The sequence below is a fragment of the Gymnoscopelus microlampas genome (assembly GCF_963454915.1).
Source record: "Gymnoscopelus microlampas genome assembly, chromosome: 2".
Taxonomy (NCBI): Eukaryota; Metazoa; Chordata; class Actinopteri; order Myctophiformes; family Myctophidae; genus Gymnoscopelus; species Gymnoscopelus microlampas.
The window spans coordinates 43,284,677-43,305,236 of NC_139939.1; the positions used below are offsets into that span (position 1 = coordinate 43,284,677).

At 41.2% G+C, this 20,560-nt stretch overlaps 1 protein-coding gene across 1 annotated transcript; it reads left to right on the forward strand.

Moving 5' to 3' along the window:
* Positions 1–7,926: 7,926 nt before the first annotated feature.
* Positions 7,927–14,367, forward strand: LOC311055342 (uncharacterized protein; the record flags this gene model as incomplete). The annotated part of the gene is made up of 6 exons (XM_084071494.1): positions 7,927–8,140; positions 11,193–11,294; positions 13,386–13,508; positions 13,614–13,747; positions 13,828–13,934; positions 14,210–14,367. 6 exons carry the CDS (start codon positions 7,927–7,929, stop codon positions 14,364–14,366), a joined length of 837 nt encoding a protein of 278 aa, XP_083927620.1. The 3' UTR covers position 14,367.
* Positions 14,368–20,560: the final 6,193 nt, after the last annotated feature.

Genomic DNA, 20,560 nt, shown 5'->3' on the forward strand with positions numbered 1-20,560 from the left:
AACAGGATCTTATTAGGCTTGACCCAATTGGCAGCTGCATGCATTCACAGCAAAAGCAGCAGCGGTATGATGCAGCCAAAAGTGTTTATTCACCCACAGAAATGACATAACAAGACAAAAACTGGTTCACAAAATATGACAGGCAACGTTGTGCTCAGCACTCCAGGGCTGTACCGTACCAACAGCAGAGATAGATGAACACTGGTAGCTTTTTGTACTGTGTCAGCCTGTCAGGTAATGAGCGTGGACGCTACCGACTATAGTGGTGTACTTAATGACATTTCAACAATATGATATAATGCCCTGTTCGATTGTGTATTCAGATGTTTAAAAACATTATGAACCTAGGTCAAGCTGAAACGAGGAAATAATTCAACAACCATCTTGTGGTAATGATGGCCCAGAGTTCACGGACCAACTTGACTGCACAGAGAGAGATTTACACTTTGAGCTATGAGAAAGGAGCTCGCAACTCACTTTTGAAAGTGCTCCGATTATATTCACAGCAGCAACAGAACGACGTTTCGACCTTGCTGTCTTTTTCAAATGGAAATACTACATGGCCTACATGGTTTGATTATCCTTTCATGTGAAGGAAAAGATAAGCTCGCTCAGAGCGTTGAATATCCGTTCTATAGCTACCCCGTAAAACTTCAATTAATAGGCCAGGCCCCAGGCTTTTATTTGCTTCAATCAACAACTAGCCTATCGTATATTTGAGACAGGAGTCGGGACCTTTAATTCCTTTCACACTAACTTTTGCCAGCAAATCAAATTGTTTATCTAAACAGAGTATGAATAATATGTACAGTATGTGAAAATGAAGCCATCCGATAGCATATAAATTATGAATCATTCATTTGATCTCGCTCTGAGAGACAGCACATTCAGTTCACATAGCACCAGCCGTGGCAGAGCGAGAGCGCGCGCGCGCGAGAGAGAGAGAGAGAGAGAGAGAGAGAGAGAGAGAGAGACAGAGAGAGAGAGAGAGAGAGAGAGAGAGAGAGAGAGAGAGAGGGGTCTAGTCTCTAGAAATGGGATGCATAGGATTTGTTAAGTATTGCACTTTGAAGTCTGCCCATAAAAATCATGACATTCAACTAGACAATGAAAACCTATTTCAAGTACTGAACATGTATGCCCAGTGCTGTGTAGCTGATCCATCAAAGCAAGCTTAAATAACTCAGAAACTTAAATCTGCAATCATAATAATAATAATCCTTCTTTTATCCATCTGTAAGGTAGAGAAAGTTGATACATCTTTAACTAGCACATCTACTGTGGTTGGAGGTGATCTCCCTACTCTTTTACCATGTGTCCGGTAGCACACTAGTTAACAGGTGGTACTGTCGGAAGCTCATGAGCGCAATCCCCTTATTGAATACATATTCAATGAAATACTTTAAATCATGAATCTGTGTGGAAATAATAATGCTGTTCAAATGTTACAGCCTAAATCACTATTCAATAATTCAAGTGCACAGAATAAATGAGCAAGTAGTGGCAGGATCAGTAATGAAGTAAGATGTTCATTACAGATCAAAATACAGCCGGGGCCAACTACTTTTTTTGCTGACACGACCGAGAGAATTCTAAAGAAGGCTTTTCAATTACAATGTAACAGATGGCTTGGCTATTAAGCATCTCTCTCTCTCTCTCTCTCTCTCTCTCTCTCTCTCTCTCTCTCTCTCTCTCTCTCTCTCTCTCTCTCTCTCTCTCTCTCTCTCTCTCTCTCTCTCTCTCTCTCTCTCTCTCTCTCTCTCTCTCTCTCTCCTAGGGTATACTATATGTACTATATATGTAAATAGGCAGGCGGAATGTAAAATAATAAACATGCTCACTTCCTTTCCCTCAACATTGCAGTTTATTTCAACTCCCCTCCTACCTCATACGCAAACTGTCGATATCGCCTGGAAACCAGACAAATGAAGCCAGTGCAAAAAATAGCCCTCAGCAGATTTGGTCATGGCCCCGTTCGATTGTGATTGGATTTCCCTGCCCCTGAAGTTGTGGGGCACAAATCAGGGCCCAGTATGCAAATATAGGGTGGGTTTATCACCAGAGGTTCTTATTTTTTTTTTCTCGACAGAAATGCAGGTTCCACACAGAGATACCAGACTAATATCTACACACAGTGATATTAGTCTGGCCATCCTAGGCTAGGAATATCTACCCATGTAAAGGGACACTAATGTGCGTACACACAGAGACAAAAACATAAAGAGTGTCACTAACTCAGAGAAGTTGCATACACCAGCGTGTACCACTTATCTGCTCGATGAAAGAAGATTATACTATGAACAGATTTGCATATCAACAACACCCTCCTATCCGCACACACACACACACACACACACACACACACACACACACACACACACACACACACACACACACACACACACACACACACACACACACACACACACACACACACACACACACACACACACACACACACACACACACACACACAATCTAATTAGGGAAGAAAATCCATTCATCAACTCACATTTTATATTGTTCCAATAAAAACAAATTCCCTGCTCATTTCTTTGTTTCGTCACTTCCATGTTCATCCCAAGGGAGAGGTTTGCCCTCAGCGCTTTGGCTGCACCACATGGGCGTGGCCAAGTTCTTCCTTGCGCTTTTGCAATATGCTTAACCCTAACCTTAACCTCACAAAAAAACAATGCCTAACCTTAACCTCACACTAACGTAACAATTTTCGGGATATGGTTTAGAATTAGATAGTTATTTGAGGTCCCGCCCCCTTTTGACCAGAAAGCCTTTTTGCCAGAAAGCCCTCAGGAGAAGGGTCCCCTTTTGCATATCCTGTATGAGTTCTCTCACCTGAAAATGTATGTACTGTACAAACACTCTATAGCAAAAAAAAGAAAAGAGGAAAATCACTTAAACCCCATTTAAGTGTTTTACTTTGTCTTGTCTCCCTGGGAAGCGGTATTCCAACACCAAACAAGGGTGCACCATGGGAAATCTAGCACCCCTGTTGTCTCTCACACATGTTTGCTGCCTGCATGATAAATATTTGCGTATATCTGTGCACGCACAGCACACACATGAGATATTGAATCATAATTGACACATTTCCACATGAAAGGTAAAGATATGGTACATTTTCTTTAAATAACCAAATTTCAATACTTTTTACATTGCTTGGTAATACTTACAAGTTCTTAAAGTATAGTGATTTTGTAAAAAAAGTCAGTTATCATTTTGATATCTCATGTGAGTCAGTATGAAATACTTTTATTATCTATATCCAACGGCTGGAATCAAAACGCAAACATCAGACAACCATATGTCAAGCCAGCCAAATGAAAATTCCGCCTCACCGAGACGTCAAGGGCCCAAACAGGGATCTATACACACCGCTAGCAATCAAATGCAGTTGAAAAGGAAGGTAAAAGCATAACGTATCACACAGGAGGGTGACTGTTGGAGGTATAGACTCACCTGGAGTTGTGCCGGATTCCCTGCAGAGACTTAGATGACAGCGCCAAGGGCGCAGGGGATGGTATAAAACATACTGTATATCAGCCTCATGAAAGATTGTTTCGCAACCGAATAATAGAGCAATAATTTAGTTATGGAGGACCATCGTAGAGCTTTTTTTTAATTATCATGCCAGCGGTCAAGAAACCCCCATCAACACACACCACCCATGTCACCACCCACCGTCCATCGTAACTGTAAAGGACTAGACGTTCGGGCCGCTACGCGGCCCGAACGTCTAGCGTGACGCGTCGTTCACTTTGCAGTGCCACCTTACAGGCACCTCACAGTGTGAGAGAGAGTTTTGTGCTCTCCTAAATCCACGGCAGGCTTTGAAAGTACCCTGCGATCTGACGGCATCCTAGAATTTATAGGTAGGATGTGATGTCATGTGATGTCATGCTGTCGTGAGATTACGTCACACTGGCGTTGTCATCGTGATGTCAGATTACGTCACACCGTCACACTGGCGTCGCATACGGACAACCGACATGGCGCAGGATTCAAATTGTATATATAGATAGATTGGTTCTCAATGTGGAGTCCGGGTACCCCCAGGGGTCCTTGGGGGGACACCACGGGGTCCCCAGCAAAATGTGTTAATAAAGCGTTACAATCATTTTTTACCAGATATACAAGCTCATAGCGCGGCACTGAGTGCCACGCTATAAGCTTGTAAATCTGCTATTCTTGAAAAATCGTGAAAATGTGTGCAAATCTTTAAATCTTGTTTTTTTTTTAAGGCGAACGTTTCTAACACAAATCTTTGCTTCTGGGGGTCCCCTGGCACAAAATATTTTCAGGGGGGGGCTCCGCGGCCTCATACATATCAATTTGGGGGTCCTTGGCACGAAAAAAGACTGAGAACCACTGCTGTAAAGGATATGGGCTGGTAACCATCCGAATGCACCAGCTGCGAGGGCATGTGGTCTGCTTCAGACAGAAGAACACCACGGGTACCAGCTCGGGGTAGGGCACCACCAACACACTGGTGTCACTGCTGTCATCATCATAATCATCATCGTTGTCTTCATCCCCGAAATGTCCCTCCGCCACCTCTCGCTCTATGACGTCCTCCAGCATCGCATCCCTCTCCTCCTCCTCCTCCTCCTCCTCTTCCTCCTCATCCTCCTCTTCCTCCACTTGTTCCTGGGGAGAAGGGGAGGAGCTACAGGAGGCGGGTCGGGGGGAGGAGGGAGGGACAGCATTGTTGTCATCGTCGTCGCCCCCGACGATGGCTGTTGTTGTCGTCGTCACGGACCCTGTGATTGCTGGTGTTGTTGTTGTTGTTGTTGCAGCGAGTCCCTCCTCCTCCTCGCTTGTCATGGCAATGCAACGTTCTGGAAGGAGAGAGAGAGAGAGGAGAAAAATAAGTTAGGAAAGTGAAGAAAATGGAAGAAGAGAGAGGAAATAGAGAGAGAAGCAGAGGAGAGGAGGAGGCAGGAAGTTAATGACTGGGAGGAAAGATAGAAAGGAATGAGGTAAGCAGAGTTTAGCGGCGAAGTAGCTGATCAATAGTACGTATTATTTAGAGTCTGAAAGGGAGAGATAGAGCTGATGTGACAGCATGGAGTCTGCCAAGAGATTTCCAATATTGTGGCAGAGCAGACGTTTCTAAATAAAACCTTATTGACAGAACAGTTAATAGCGCAATACTGTGACTGATGACAGCGATTTCATGCTCTATTTATGGGGTGTCAGTAAAGAAAAACCAAAGCACACAGAAAAACACAAACACGCAGCCAGACACACACACACTGATAGACAGACAGGCGTTAACATGAATGTGAAACGAAAACAAAGTATGTCTGAACAGCCTTTGCACAGCCTGTGTCGGTGACACATTACTTGTCATTAAGGATGCTACAGTAAGACTATACGGCTTGAAAGCTGTGTAGTGTTTCTAGGGAAAGGCCCAACATTAAAACTGGCTGACTGGCATCAGTGCAGTGGGAGCTGCCTCAGTTGTTTACAATATTTTGAATAGGTTGTACTGTACAGTACAGGTAGTGTGTACATCTTTTGACTGTATGCATAAACACTGACATCAATGTTTCCTTGAAAAGTAAAGACATTTTTAACCACTTAAGGCCTTTGCACACAGGGTGCGATTAGTCAATCAGTTTTTACCGCATGGGAAAAAACGCACAAATCGAACTGGGTTCGATTGAAAAAAAAAACGCATTGCGGCATCGCATCGCCGCATCGGGCCCTAAGCAGGATACAGGAAAGGGGCCGAAAAAATGTTCGGCGAAAAAGTCGAAAAAATGATCGGCGGGTAGGCGGGGCCCTACGCAACCTGCGTAGTGTGCGTATAGGGTGGACCGGCTCTGCTTATTTTTCTTCTTCTCTCTCTCTAACACACACACAGGGGCCTTACCTCTCATGCCTAAACTTTTTAGGCATTATTTACTATTTTGAGAAAATAACCGATCTGCATCGACTCGTTGTGAGCTTGTACATCGGCTATTTGCTAAGGAGAGGGCCATGGACAGACCCCACGAGGACCCTAGTCAACTGAAGTATGTAGAGTTTAAGTAGATAACTGCCTACACCCCTCCACAAATGTAGCGGTAAACTAGTTATTTTTTACGCCACAATTGAACAGTTAAATTATGTCATACTGTATGACTTATTTTTCTCCATCTCTATCTCTTACACACACACGCACGCACGCGCACACGCACACGCACACACACACACACACACACACACACACACACACACACACACACACACACACACACACACACACAGAGACACTCTGTTGTCAATTATCGTTATCTGATCCCCCCTCTACCACTCACATCCTTCTGCTGGCCGATAAAAGCTGTGTGTCTGTGGACGTTCTTTCTCTCATTCAGATCACCTGCTGTCTGTTTGTGTGCTAAAACCCAGAAACAGAATTTAGCAATTCTCCTCCTTGTGATTGTGAGGTTAGCTGTGTGTCGACCTGGCCCTGGGGATGGTAAGAGAGCCCCACATAGACACCACATTTACTGTGAGATAAGTACTGGAGGAGTTGAATTATCTTCAGTCATAAAAAAGATAAATCTGAAGTAATTGGTTTTCGAGCCAAGGAAGAACAGTTAAATTCAGTGCTCCGCTTCAATCGCCAATGTTAAACACCACAGCCCAAGCCAGAAATCTTGGTGTTAGTCATGGACTCAGGCCTGCATTTCAACAGCTACATTAAGCCAATTACAAAGTCAACCTACTATCACCACAAGGATTATAGGACTTATGTCTCTGCAGGATTTGGAAACACTTGTCCATGCATTCATCTTAAGTATGGACTTGACTACTCTAACAGTGTCTTTACAGGTCTCGCCAAAAAAATTATCAGTCAGCTGCAGTGGGTTCAAAATGCTTCTGCTTGAATCCTTACTAATACCAAGAAAGTGTATGACATTAACTCCAATTCTCAGATGTTTACACATTGGTGGTTTAGTGCCAAAATACATTTCTGATCTTGCGCTATACAACATGAACCATCAAGACCTCTCAGGTCATCTGGGAAAGGTCAGCTTTTTTTTAATGAACACCACAGAGTCAGAGCTAAAACATAGAGCACCACATACTCACATACAACTGCAGGTCTACAACTCTGTTCTTTTACATCAATCAAAGCTGAAGACTTTTGTTTGCCGCTGCCTTTTACTAACGTTTTTGATACATTGTTTATTACTGACTTTTATGTTTTATTTGAATATATATATTTTTTCAAAACTTTAATAACTATGTTTAATGTATTCACATGTCATTTTACAATGTGTTTATTTTTGCACTGCATTAATGTTTTTTTATTGCCTTGTTGAAATGAACTACGGTAATAAACAAATAAACGTTATACACTTAGGTCCTCTGAGAGTCGTAAAAGAAAAGTCGCTTGACAGGTGAGCAAAAGAACAGCATGGATTATTACTGAGGCAGTACAGTATATGTCACAGCCAAAATTAAGATAATACATAATGTAGAATATACAGAATATAACTGAAACTGGATGAATAAATTGGCAACCAAAGATATACATGTATGGTGAGATGCAATCCAAATAACTAAATACTGTGCTCTGTTGGTGAGCAGGTATTACAGGGTCAAGACAGTAAAAACAACTGTCTCTCTGTGGTGGCTTTGAGGAAGCATAGGCATTTGCCACATTTCCTTTGACCTTTGTGTGTAGATTTCGCAAAAGTGTTATTCTTCATCTTCCTCTTTTGTGACTCATGTTTTCCAACAAGTCATTAGGGTTAGGTTTAGGGCAATACATCCATCACATGCACGTCACACACAAAAATGTGAATTTGTTAGGTTCAGCTGATAGGCTTTTACATGGATTAGACTTCCTCTTTTGTGACTTCTGTTCTCCAACAAGTTGCACAACGAGTGTTAGTTTGAAGATCGACTAGAATGTGTGAGGACGTGTATGCCAGACCAGACCTGACAAAGAAGGTGAGATATGGCCGAGGAGAGAGGGAGCGGGATACGGAGGAGAGAGGAGAGAAGGAAGACAGGGGAGAGAGGAAGGAGATGATAGTAGACATCTACGTCACCGCAGATGACCTTGACCCTGGGACACGGCGGGATGCTGTAGAGAACCACACAGCACAAGATCAGCACGGAGGTACAAATAAATGCAACAATTTACCAGTGGTGGAAAAAGTACCCAAATTGTTTACTTAAGTAAAAGTATCAATACTGCCATGTAGAAATACTCTGTTACAAGTAAAAGTCCGGAATTCAAAATTTACTCGAGTAAAAGTACAAAAGTATTGGCATCAGAATGTACTTAAAAGTACCAAAAGTAAAAGGACATTCTAGTCCTCTCTAAAATGTGTAAAAGGCTTTTGAAAATAGCAGATCCACAAGCTGTAGATCGGCTATTTTCAAATAGCCAAAGTTTACAGCTGAACTTGAAGTGGTGAATGTATGTTTTGTAATAATAATCAAAATCTACAAAGTAACTAGTAATTAAAGTTTTCAAATAATTGTAGTGGAGTAAACGTAAAAGTATAGAACATTTTAAATACTCCAGTAAAGTAAAAAATCCTCAAAATTGTACTTAAGTACAGTACTTGAGTACATGCACTTAGTTACTTTCCACCACTGCAATTAACTATCACATCTATGGATGTTATGCAGGAGCAGCGTTGTAGTGGTGTCTGGAGAAGTGTCTATACTCTAATTCTGAAAAACTATTTAAACTTGGCCTACGGCGTAAAGAAATGGCACTTGGCAAATCTCAGAAACAGTGACATGAATTCTGAATGCTGCCAAAATGATCATGTTTGCAAGGCCAACTTAATGGGATAGTTTAATCAAAAAAGACAAATTGTCAACTAGTTTGTTTCATGTACAGTACTGTATGTAATTCATATAGTGGTGTTTGCAAGGTCACTTGACTTGTGCTGCTGTTAATATTTTCTTCATAATGGAAGATACTCCTGGTCAAATATTACTCCACTACTAAGTGAAAGTTGCTCTGTCAAATGTGTACTTGAGTTATAGCCCTGGAGTAGGGGAGACCGGGGACGAAAGTAACAGGGGACAAAAGTAACACACTCAATAATTCTAATTAGGAACAAGCTAGAGGGGTGAGACTTCTTGTGCACATGCTCAGTAGGGTCCTCTCTCTGCCTATGGAAGGATAGAATGATAATTCCATCTCAGCAGAAGTTTTCAACAAAAAACTGATTTTGAGGTGTAAACGTACATTTTTGAGTGCACGGTATTTTCCTTCTGCTGTCTAAAGATAAGATGTCAGCTGATTTAAACTTAGATTAATTGTATCTCTATGTTATTGGTCACAAATTAACATCAGCAGCCTATGCTAGTATAGGTGTTTCTAGCTAGAATATGGGATTTTATCATGGTTGACCCATCGGGGGCAATTGTAACAAAATGACCGGGGTCAATTGTAACAATGTGTTTTCAATGCAAGCAGATTTTGTGTCTGGGATTACATACTTTTATGTTAGTAAATGAACATATTTCACTAAATGTCACTACATTTCAAAGTAAAAATACATTTAATTAAAAAAAAATGACATAGATGTGAAAAAACAAAATTGAAAAATAAATAATTTGAATAAAAATACAAAATAATTGTAATTATGTATATAAAACATTTGTAAGTATAAATGTTAAATTATAATAAATACATATTACTTAGTGATGTGCTTTTATTTGAGATAAAGTGTGTTAATATGACTTATTTTTACAGTGTTACAATTGCCCCCAACCACTGTTACAACTGCGCCCGTCCCGGGGGCAATCGTAACACTATGACTCATTGCATTCAAATTAATATTTTAGTCTTGTCCTTATTAGTGAAAGCTTAAAAATTGTATTATTAATTAGGGCACATATATATGTTTCTTATAGCAAAAGATGACTAGGATATTTCAAGTAGTCTGTGAATTATGAAGGCAAATACAAAAAGTGTTACTTTCGTCCCCGGTCTCCCCTACATGCTATTGAAAAATAAGTAAATATTGAAAAGTACTTACAAATTACAAAATCAACAATAGTGAAAATAGCAGGTCTACAAGCTCAAAACAATCTTGATGAGACGCATTGTGAGCTTGTAGATCGGCTATTTTCAATGTGTCTGTGTGTCTTTAGCAAGTTAAAGGGATAGTTCACCCCCAAAATGACTTTTTGTCTATCGATTTCTCCCCCCATGGACAATTGAATTCATGGATATTTTTTTGTTTTTGTCGCATTCCTAAGCCAACAATTTGATGACTGGCAGCGGTAGGAGACAGAAAGAGTCTCCTTTGTGTCTCCTACCGGAACCGCTGCCTACCGGTCCGTTGGTCATCAAATTATTGGCTTAGGAATGTGACAAAAACAAAAAAATATCCATGAATTCAAGTCTCCATGGGGTGACTAATCCATAGGAAAAACATTTTTGGGGGGGGTGAGCTATCCCTTTAACACCCAAAAACTATTACATTGGCAGCTATTGTCAAGTAGAGCAGAGGTGAGTAGAGTGAGGGGAGCTGAGTGAGAGACAGGGCTGCTACGTGTGTGTATGTGTGTATGTGTGTGTGTGTGTGTGTGTGTGTGTGTGTGTGTGTGTGTGTGTGTGTGTGTGTGTGTGTGTGTGTGTGTGTGTGTGTGTGTGTGTGTGTGTGTGTGTGTGTGTGTGTGTGTGTGTGTGTGTGCGCGCACTAATGTTATGAGTAATATAATGAGTCAGAGCTCTATGGATAACTGTTAACTGCTGACCATTGAGCAGAACCAGATAAAGAAAGCCAGGATGCAATAGGTTCACAACAGTCTTAGAGGATGAGAGATATTTGAAGATAATTCAGAAATAGAAGTATAGTGTAATAGTGTAGCCTACAACTAATTGAAATAAATGCATCTATTTTTCTCTCCCTTTCTCCCTCCCTCTCTCCTCTCCGCTCGTCTCCGTGCAAAGACAACTGCAATATAACCTTCATATCTGTGTTATCATAATTTCCCCCACTGTCATCCTCAATAAACAACAGAGAGGAGGAGAGGTGTAAAATAGCTGCATATTCAGTTTCCCCAGCATGCCAGAACAATCTGCTGGATATGACACCAGGAAAATAATTAGAAATAGGAGTAAAAGGGAAACAGAAAATGCTTTCATCATTTCATCATGGCGGTGTTTTAAGCTAAAAGATTTGTCTTATGTTTTTCAGGCTCTGGTGAGTCAAAGAAGAAGGGTTCCAGAGCTGCTGCAGTGTGTCTGGGGCTTCTGTGTCTTCTCTTATTGGCTGTTATCACTTTCCTGGTCATACATTGTGAGTGTCATTCTATAAATAGTATCTTTACATTATGTACGCTATATTTCAGTCAGAAATAGTGTTGATGGATGTTGATTGAAATACTTTGGGCTTTGCCTTGCCTCCAATCTCTGGAGGTAAAGGGCCCTTTTTTTCCGGTGTTTTCTGGTGTTTTGCTGTCTGCAAATCAGCAGTGGATTGGAACCTCTGGGCACATTAGTTGGCGGAGGGGCATCCAGATAGACGTCCTGTTTGGCTCAACGTATTGAACCATTTCTTAAGGTGCTTATGTTGTCCAGAGTAGAGTTCTCAAATTCTACCCGAACCCGACCGGGCCCGACCCGAACCGACATTTTCGGGCCGAGCCGGGCCTCAAAAGTATGCTAATTGGTCGGGCCGAGCCGAGCCTCGGGCTCCATGAAAAAACTAATTTATATATATATATTTTTAATTACTTTTTTTAAATAATAATAATAGATAAATACACATTCAGAACAGAAAAAAGAAATCCTATTTTTTCCCCCCTCGGGTTTTTTCGGGCTTTCGGGCCTAACATGATGGTAATAGTCGGGTTCGGGCCGAGCCTCGGGCCGGCCCAGTCGGGCCCAGTTAGGGCCGAGCCTTAATTTTCAGGCCCGTTGAGAACTCTAGTCCAGAGGCTGGATATTGCCTCCAAAGCACCTTACATACTGTCCCTGGCCACTCCAGAAAAGTTGCCTGCCCTCGCTGGTATTGACCGAGCCAGCATCAGGCGAGAAGCAGGCATGCTGGCCTCTCTCAAAGGCACAGACCAGTGAATCCCATCTCCTCCATAAGATTCTTATGGAGACACTACGACACGTGCATGGCTGTGCCTCAAGCCCCATTGCCACGCAAGTCCACGAGCTGCTCCACACAGCACCAACCAACTGATACTTCCAATTAAGGGTCAAATTGAGATTGAGGCCAGTGGAAGTTATGATCCCATAGAAATCCGTGGCCAGGACCTGCCCTGAAAGCAGTGGCCATCCCTCAACCGCAATGAAGAGGTGGGGTCCCATGGATAGTGCCTTCTGCGATTGTGGGGACCCAGCACTGCAGAGCATATCCAAGAAAACAGCGTTCTAAAAACCAGTGAAAGAAAAAAACAGTATGGAAAGGTGCTCTTTGGTTATAAAAGGATGGGAGCCTCTATAAAAACTGGTCAAAGGGGAAGCAATTATCACGGCACTCTTCATTAATGTTAAAAAGCTTTAATTAAAGGCTAGTTCATCACTGAACAAATTTAAATCAAGCCTACATGTTTGCAGGAGTTGCAGGTCTAAAGACATTATATGAAGAAGTGTTTAAGACAGGAAACAGTCACGGATGGAGAGTCCAATGGACAGTCCACAGACTTTGCTTTCATAGCCCAGTATACCCAAAACATACCCCCATGTCCATGTGGACTCTAGGCAAACGTCCACCAAGGAGGCCAACGCAGAAGTGATATTTAGGATGTCTATCCATTGGTGTCTATGTTGTTTATTTGGAATACCAATTGGGCTTATGAACTAAGCTTTACAGCGAGAGACACTTCTCATACGACCAGTACCAGACAATTCACTGTATTCATTATTATTATTTCCTCCCAATATAATTTCACATCATCTGCTCTTGGCGGTCTGTTTGAGGTGCTGTAGATTGATTGTTTGAAGACTCTGCACCTCATGCTCAAGGACATCAGTTTGAAGAGAAATTGAGAGAAATTACGTTTATTTTCTAGTACTGATCATTTCCCCTGACCAGAACATCCTTGAGTTGAGCTCAGTGCTCTGCTCTTAAAGGTCAAGAAAAGCAATCATTTGACTCATGATTGAATCCATCTGCAACAAACCCACTGATAATATTCTAATCCAACCCACCTCGCCATTTTATCGCAGGTATACTCCAACATTATCCAGCCCAGAAAAAAAACTAACATGGGTCACCATGCCCAACCATGCTGTTGACTGAGCTTCACACCAGTTCACTTGTTTCCCAAAAATACGGCACTTTGTCTCCTTGTCACACTAATATTGACTATTAGAACAAAGTTGTGTGTAAAGCTCATCAAAAGTGTGTAAAGTGTGTTGATTCTACATCTTGCAGACCAGACCAGTTTTGAAGAGTTGCAGTCCAGATATAATAACCTGACTGAACATAAGGAACAGATACAGTCCAGATATAACAACATAACTGAAGAGCGTGATGACCTGAAGAGGAGGCTCTGTGGTCAGTGAGACATGACTGTTTTTCTTCATTGTTATATTATGTTGTTCATTTGTCATTAATCTGAGCAAATTAAAAAGCAGGCTTGTTTTACCCCTCTTTTGTTAGAATTACCTGGATGGCAGACATTTGGCAGAGATTGTTATTACATCTCTAGTAAGAAGAAAACCTGGGAGGAGAGCAGACAACACTGTAGAGACAGACAATCAGACCTGGTGGTCATAAACAGCAAAGAAAAACAGGTATGTGTTGTGTGTGTGATGTAACCTATCGTATCTATTGTACAGTTTGTAATTCAGTAACCAGCATCGTTTCTGCCCAGGACTTTGTTATCCGTTTAAACCAGTGGGTGTGGCTGGGTTTGAGAAAGGAAGAAGGAACAAAAAGAACATGGACTTGGGTGGATGGAACGCCACTGACTACACCAACGTAAGACTTTACTAGCATTCTTCTTCATTTCAACAAATATTTGAACAAAATGTGTTAAACTAGGGCGATGCCTGTTGAAAGATGGTATTAAATGTTATTGTAAAATAGAAACCACACTATCACTAAGATAATTATACATGTTGTCTATTTCACTATACAATTAATTTGTATCTAATATCTGGAATATAACTTGAGGTCATCATAAACAAATTATGGGATTTTTAGAGAAAAACATCCTTGTAAAGATCTTGTAATGAATGTTCCTATTTCTACAGGTACTGGATCCCTGGTGAGCCTAATAACCTTGGAAAATATCCTAATACAGAAGAAGACTGTGCAGATTTTTTTAATGGCAGTAAGCCAGAGCTTAGAGGATGGAACGACATGTCATGTTTTGAAACCAACCTTTGGATATGTGAAAGAGCTCTGTAGTAAAAATCCTTTTTCAATGTACAATATTAGTTTGCTCGTATGTTGGTACAGCCATCATGGGTGTGTTTACAGTAGTGGTAGTTTAGGTGTTTGCTTTGGTTTGTCTACCTTGTAATTCTACCCAATATGCACTGTAGACATTGCAATACAATTTGCATTCATTTTCTTTGTCCTATTATTTTAGACACGCATGAAACTGTAGCTCTGCTCTAAGCTAAAATCACAGGCCTCAATGATAATAGACCTGCAGCCCCCTGCAATTCGGATATCGGTGTAATAATGCACAAGGCACTTGGATGCCAAGGAGGGAAACTACTGTAGTGAAAAAGCTGTTTATTAACCCATTAAGACCGGGAAAGCATCTGTGTCACTTTAAATTTCTTTGCCTATTCAAAAAGAATTGCATATCTACAAGCTCATTGCGCAGCACCGAGTGCCACGCTATGAGCTTGTAGATCTGCTATTTTTGAAAAATCAAGAACGTTTTTGCAAATCTTTATATATACATTCTTTTTTTAAGGGAACATTTCAACTCAAATCTTTGCTTCTGGGGATTCTACAAATGTCTTCTAAATCCTAACAGTTTTTTTTAAAAGAAATATTTTGCTATAATATCAGTCGTTCTCAAACTTTTTTCATGTCAAGGACCACCCAACATGATATGTATTTGGCCGCCAAAATATTTTGTTCCAGGGACCCCCCAGAAACAAAGATTTGAGTAAAAAAAAGTTTGCTTTAAAAATAATATATATATTCAAAGATTTGCAAAAATTCACGATTTTTCTAAAAAATAGCAGATCTACAAGCTCATAGCTTGAGCTTGTTATCTGCTATTTTTGAATAGCCAAAGAAATCTGAAAATGACACAGATGCTTTCCCGGTCTTAATAGATTAACCACAGCTCAGAATTCAATACCATAGTGCCCTCCATTCTCCAATCTGACAGCCTTGGGTGTGTGAGTACCACTCTCTGCAGCTAGATCCTGACACGTTTGACAGGCACATACCCCAGGCAGTACAGGAGGTGGGCACTCACGCGTGACCAGCAGAGGCTGCAGAGAGGGATGTGGTCACAGACGATATAACCTAACCTGAGGGACCTGTACTCGGTGAGGTCCAACAAGTTCATTGCTAAACCCCAGTCACCCGAGCCATAGCTTGCTCATAGCAGCAGTCCAAGAGGAAGCCTGGCTATATGTCAGCATGGCAGCGAAGATCAACCACCTCAAGGACAGCTTTTACCCAGAAGCTCCATCATGAACTAAACTGTTCCCTTCCACTCCTTCCCTTACAAGCCCACTCACTTTTGTCAGTTTGCCTTGCCACTATACCACAACATTTTTACAATTTACAATTTTCACTGCACTTTCAAGTATGATGTGCAGTGTTGGAAGAAGTATTGAGATGTTTTACTTAGGTAAAAGTATCAATTCCACAATGTTCAAATATGAATATGTGACAGAATGAACTTGAGTAAAAGTACAAAAGTATTGGCATCAAAACGTACTTAAAGTACAAAAAGTAAAAGTACTCATTACGCAGAATGTCCCATTTCAAAATGTATAAAAATCTTTTGAAAATAGCAGATCTACAAGCTCGCGTGCGACACATTGTGAGCTTGTAGATCCGCTATTTTCATATAGCCAAAGAATATATAGGGCTGAAGTGGTTAATGCATGTTTTCTAATAATCCAAATCTACAAAGTAACCAGTAACTCAAGATTTCAAATAATTGAGTAAGAAGTACAATATTTGCCTCTGAGATGTGGTGGAGTAGAAGTGAAAGTATTGGAAATTGGAAATACTAAAAAGTAAATAAAAATACCTACTGTAAGTAAAAAATACCTCAAAATTGTACTTAAGTACAGTACTTGAGTACATGTACAGTACTTAGTAACTTTCCACCACTGATTAAGTGCACTGTTTTAGCTTGTTTATGTAGTTTAGTAGAGTACTATTTATTACTAGCATTGCTATTCATCTGATTTAGTCATATTTTATCGCTACTACATTCTATACTTTATCATCATTATATCAGTGCTACTACTGTATCTATGTTTCTATTGCCTTTTTATTTCATTGTGTTTATTGTGCTGTGGACTGAGACAGATGTAGATATGGGAATAATGGATCTCACAGGCATGTAAACCTATAACCATGTCTGTGTGATTCAATAACAACTTGAACCATGAACCTCGAAGAGCTATATCCATTTGATTAACAACCCACATCAGAGAGCGGTTGACCTCCACTGGTCCTCTCCTATATCATTTGGACTGAAACGAGTTACTATTATGTACATTGGACTGACCCTCTACCTCATAAAGTACCAACACAGGGAAGAGGACGGGGCTTTAGAATTGTGTGCTTTTTTGTGAAAAGGAACTTAAGAGAGAGGGAAATAGACACAGCACTTGCCTGTGATATTACACTCCTTAAACCTAATTATTTCTCTTTTAAAGTGTGCAAAGATGTGTGAGTGTTTGTTTGTTTGTTTGTTCGATTGATTGATTGATTGCTGTTTTATTGACAAAAATGCATATACAGTACATGATGATTTATTTATATCCGTAGATAAATACACAACAAAGCTCGGGAGCCACTGCAGTCTTTTGAGTGCAAATGAGTGTGTAAATTGAGTGCCATGTGTTTAGTTTTTTGTTTGTTAGTTTTTTTGGGGGGAGGGGGCGGGTGGGCAGGGAGAAGATGTGTTCTGGGGTGGAATAAATGTTATTTTGCAAGGTCTGCAGCTTCTTTTTAAGGATCTTTGGGATGCTAGTGTACCAGCATATGCAGGCATAATCAAATGCCATTGAACAAGTACCCCTGCAAATATATTTGCTTATTGGTTTCTTGAGATAATATGAATAAAATATGTATTTATATTGATTGAATCGATAACATAGAGGCCTCATGAACACATGCACATACTATATGTACACAAATGCATACCATTGTCTGCTACATGAATTATTCAACACGATTGAGTGTTAATTTTCATATTCATGATTCATTATCTGTGCATGAATTAAGCCTATATGCACACGGCAATGAAGAGGTTCAGCCAGACCGAAGGAGAAGCGTCAACCAGAGTAACATTATTAGTGGCCTTTTGGCGATGTTGGCTGAGGTCATGGCTGCAATTGACCCTCAGCTACTGGATTTTTAAATAATAATTGTATGTGATTTTACAACTACAGTATCTCTTTTCACTTTCAGAAGGACATTAACCCCAAGCCACTAGTCTGGAAATTTGTGTCTACACTGCCAACCCCCTTTGCACCAACCAACTCTACCCTGAAACAGTAATTATTAGATAATGCCGAATGTCACCCCCCCCCCCCCCCCCCCCCCCGCCCCCACTAGATTTATGCAGTGTCACTTTACTTTGAGCCTTCGATCTATCTGACCTTTATCATTGCATAAGTGTAATTATTAAAATGGCTGGTGATTTTTTTGCAAATTAATACATTAAGACATCTTATTATCATTCCCTGACCTCTGTTAAATAACCTTGTGTTGATTCAAGTCCTGAGAGTTGTCAACAACACCACCTGTTAAATCATGCACCCTTTTGTTGATGCAGACAGGCAGACACAAGCTGACTGTGAACTCAATTAGTTCCACAATTGACCTTAACTTCCCCTCACTAGCTTCACTTTAGACATGCATATAAATCCTGTTGTCCCGACGTCTAGCACCTGTTGTGCCTTTGTGATAAATGCTTTACTGCAAATCACAGCAGATCACTGGCTGTGATTTGAGGACGCACGCACGCACACACGCACGCACGCACGCACACACACACACACACACACACACACACACACACACACACACACACACACACACACACACACACACACACACACACACACACACACACACACACACACACACACACACACACACACACACACACACACACACACCCCATTGTCTGACTGTATGCTTGTCATTATTGCTGACCATTGTCCAAAGCATTGGATTCAGTTAACCATATTTACTTATGTCATAAAAAGCGTATTTGGGTTCAAAATCGGTGGCCCTTTAATTTCACCAAACAGTGCAAATGGAACCTTTTACTTCTTTAACTCTTACTGCAGTCTAATCTTAGCCAAATGCACTAGTGAGGACTAGCAAAATGCCCCGGAAAGTTCCCCATATCTACACACTCATGTACAGGCTGGCAAGTCTTCAGACAAGCGCTTCAAGCTTGTGCCTTGTGTCTGACGCTACTGTACCATCCGGCTAACTGGTTTTGGGGCAGATTTGTTGTGTTCTGATGTGACAGAGAGCCTCATTAGTGAGCTCTAGACCGTGCTTCTGGCTTAATGATGGGCTAAGAGCCATACATTTAGACTTAGACACACACACACCCATCCACCCCCACACACACACACACACACACACACACACACACACACACACACACACACACACACACACACACACACACACACACACACACACACACACACACACACACACACACACACACACACACACACACACACACACACACACAAATAAATAATGGGCATCACATGTAGAACCAAGATTAAAAGAGTGAGCCAGGCCGAGCAATGCTCAGCACTGCTGCGACCACCCTTTGGTGTTTCCTACCAACACTCACATTTGCTCATCAACTTTCCCATGAGGAACAGAATCTGACAAACAAGGGCCCATGCTGCCCTGCTCCCCTGACACCCACTCAGCTCAGCAATTGATTTGGAGGCCATTAAAGTAACTACATGGGTAGACCATAGCACTCGCGCTGCCACGGTTGACAATTCCTTTTCTGTGTAGCTCAATGGGTGTTCCATGGCATGCACTGGCACACCGCAAGGGTTCGGGCGTTCCATGCCCTGAATAATAAACCCTATAATAATAAAAAAGGAACAAGAGAGAGAGAGAGAGAGAGAATTTTCAAAGAAGCCAGCTGGAAGAGAAAGGTTGAATGTGGATGAAAGAAAAGGAACATTTAGACAGGAAGGCTGCAAGAGCCACATGGCTGCAGAGTCACCGGTGAGACCCAAAAAGGACACATTTATTGAGAATTCATGGAGGAAATAACTCATCAGGCCCGGCGCCAGGATGAAATGACTAAGGGTGCAGTTGAAAATTGTGAGGGTGCACACCAGTGGCGAGACATGCACACGCGCGCATGTGTCCCCAATCTTCGAAAATGTGCGGTTATTGGGCGGATTGTGGTCGTTTTTTTATCAAAACATTTATTATAAAAAAAAAATTAAAACATAAACTGAGGGGGCACACTTTGAAACTGAGGGTGCCAGGCCCCCTCAGGGGCCCCCGTGGCGCCGGGCCCGTAACTCATGGTGATAAAGAAAGACCTGTGAGCAACAGCTATATGGCCAGAGCCAAGTAAATGAGAGATACATGATGGCTGCTGAGGCAGCTAAGAGAGACCTTGAGCGACAAGGACAAAGTGTGTATAGGACTGGAAGAAAGAATGGATTACTTTAATACACTCTTTCAGTAACTAACAAAAAGCATCGAAGTTTCATTTGCAAGCGGTAGCTGAGGTTAGAGCGAAAGAATCAGAGAAATAGGATCACGATATGAGAAAGAGAGATGAAAGTGAAAGATTAAAGTGTTGCAGATCCCCAGAGAAACCTCGAGGTGGGAAAGGAAAGACCAGGAAGAGACAGATGAGAAAGAGTGAAAAGAGTAAAGTACAGTTATTATGGCTAAAGAGCTAAACAGATGAGGCTAAAGTGTTAATCATTGAGCCTGAAGATACATCATACAGTATGTTTTTATGGCCCAGAATTCCTGGCAATAGCCCTTTATCCAATATCATCCTGGCTTTTATATTGACAGGCCTGTATGTTACGTTTTACTTGATCTCTAGAGGTATAGCATTATTGCTATTCTCACATGCGCAGCAAAATATTATTCCCATAGCCACCTGCTCTGTTGTTGTTTGACAAATGTTCTCTGCACCTTTTGAAGTTGCTCTGGATAAGATTGCTAATTGCCTAAAGGTAATTTCTTTACTTACTGTAACCAGACAAATTAACTGTAAACACTGTAAACACACGCACGCACGCATGCACGCATATAAAGGGGACATTACATTCAAGCCAGTTAAAGCCCCCTACTGCTGCTCATAGAATTATTAATAGTCTAAAACAGAGGCATGTATCTTATTCCATGGCTGTCATCATTCC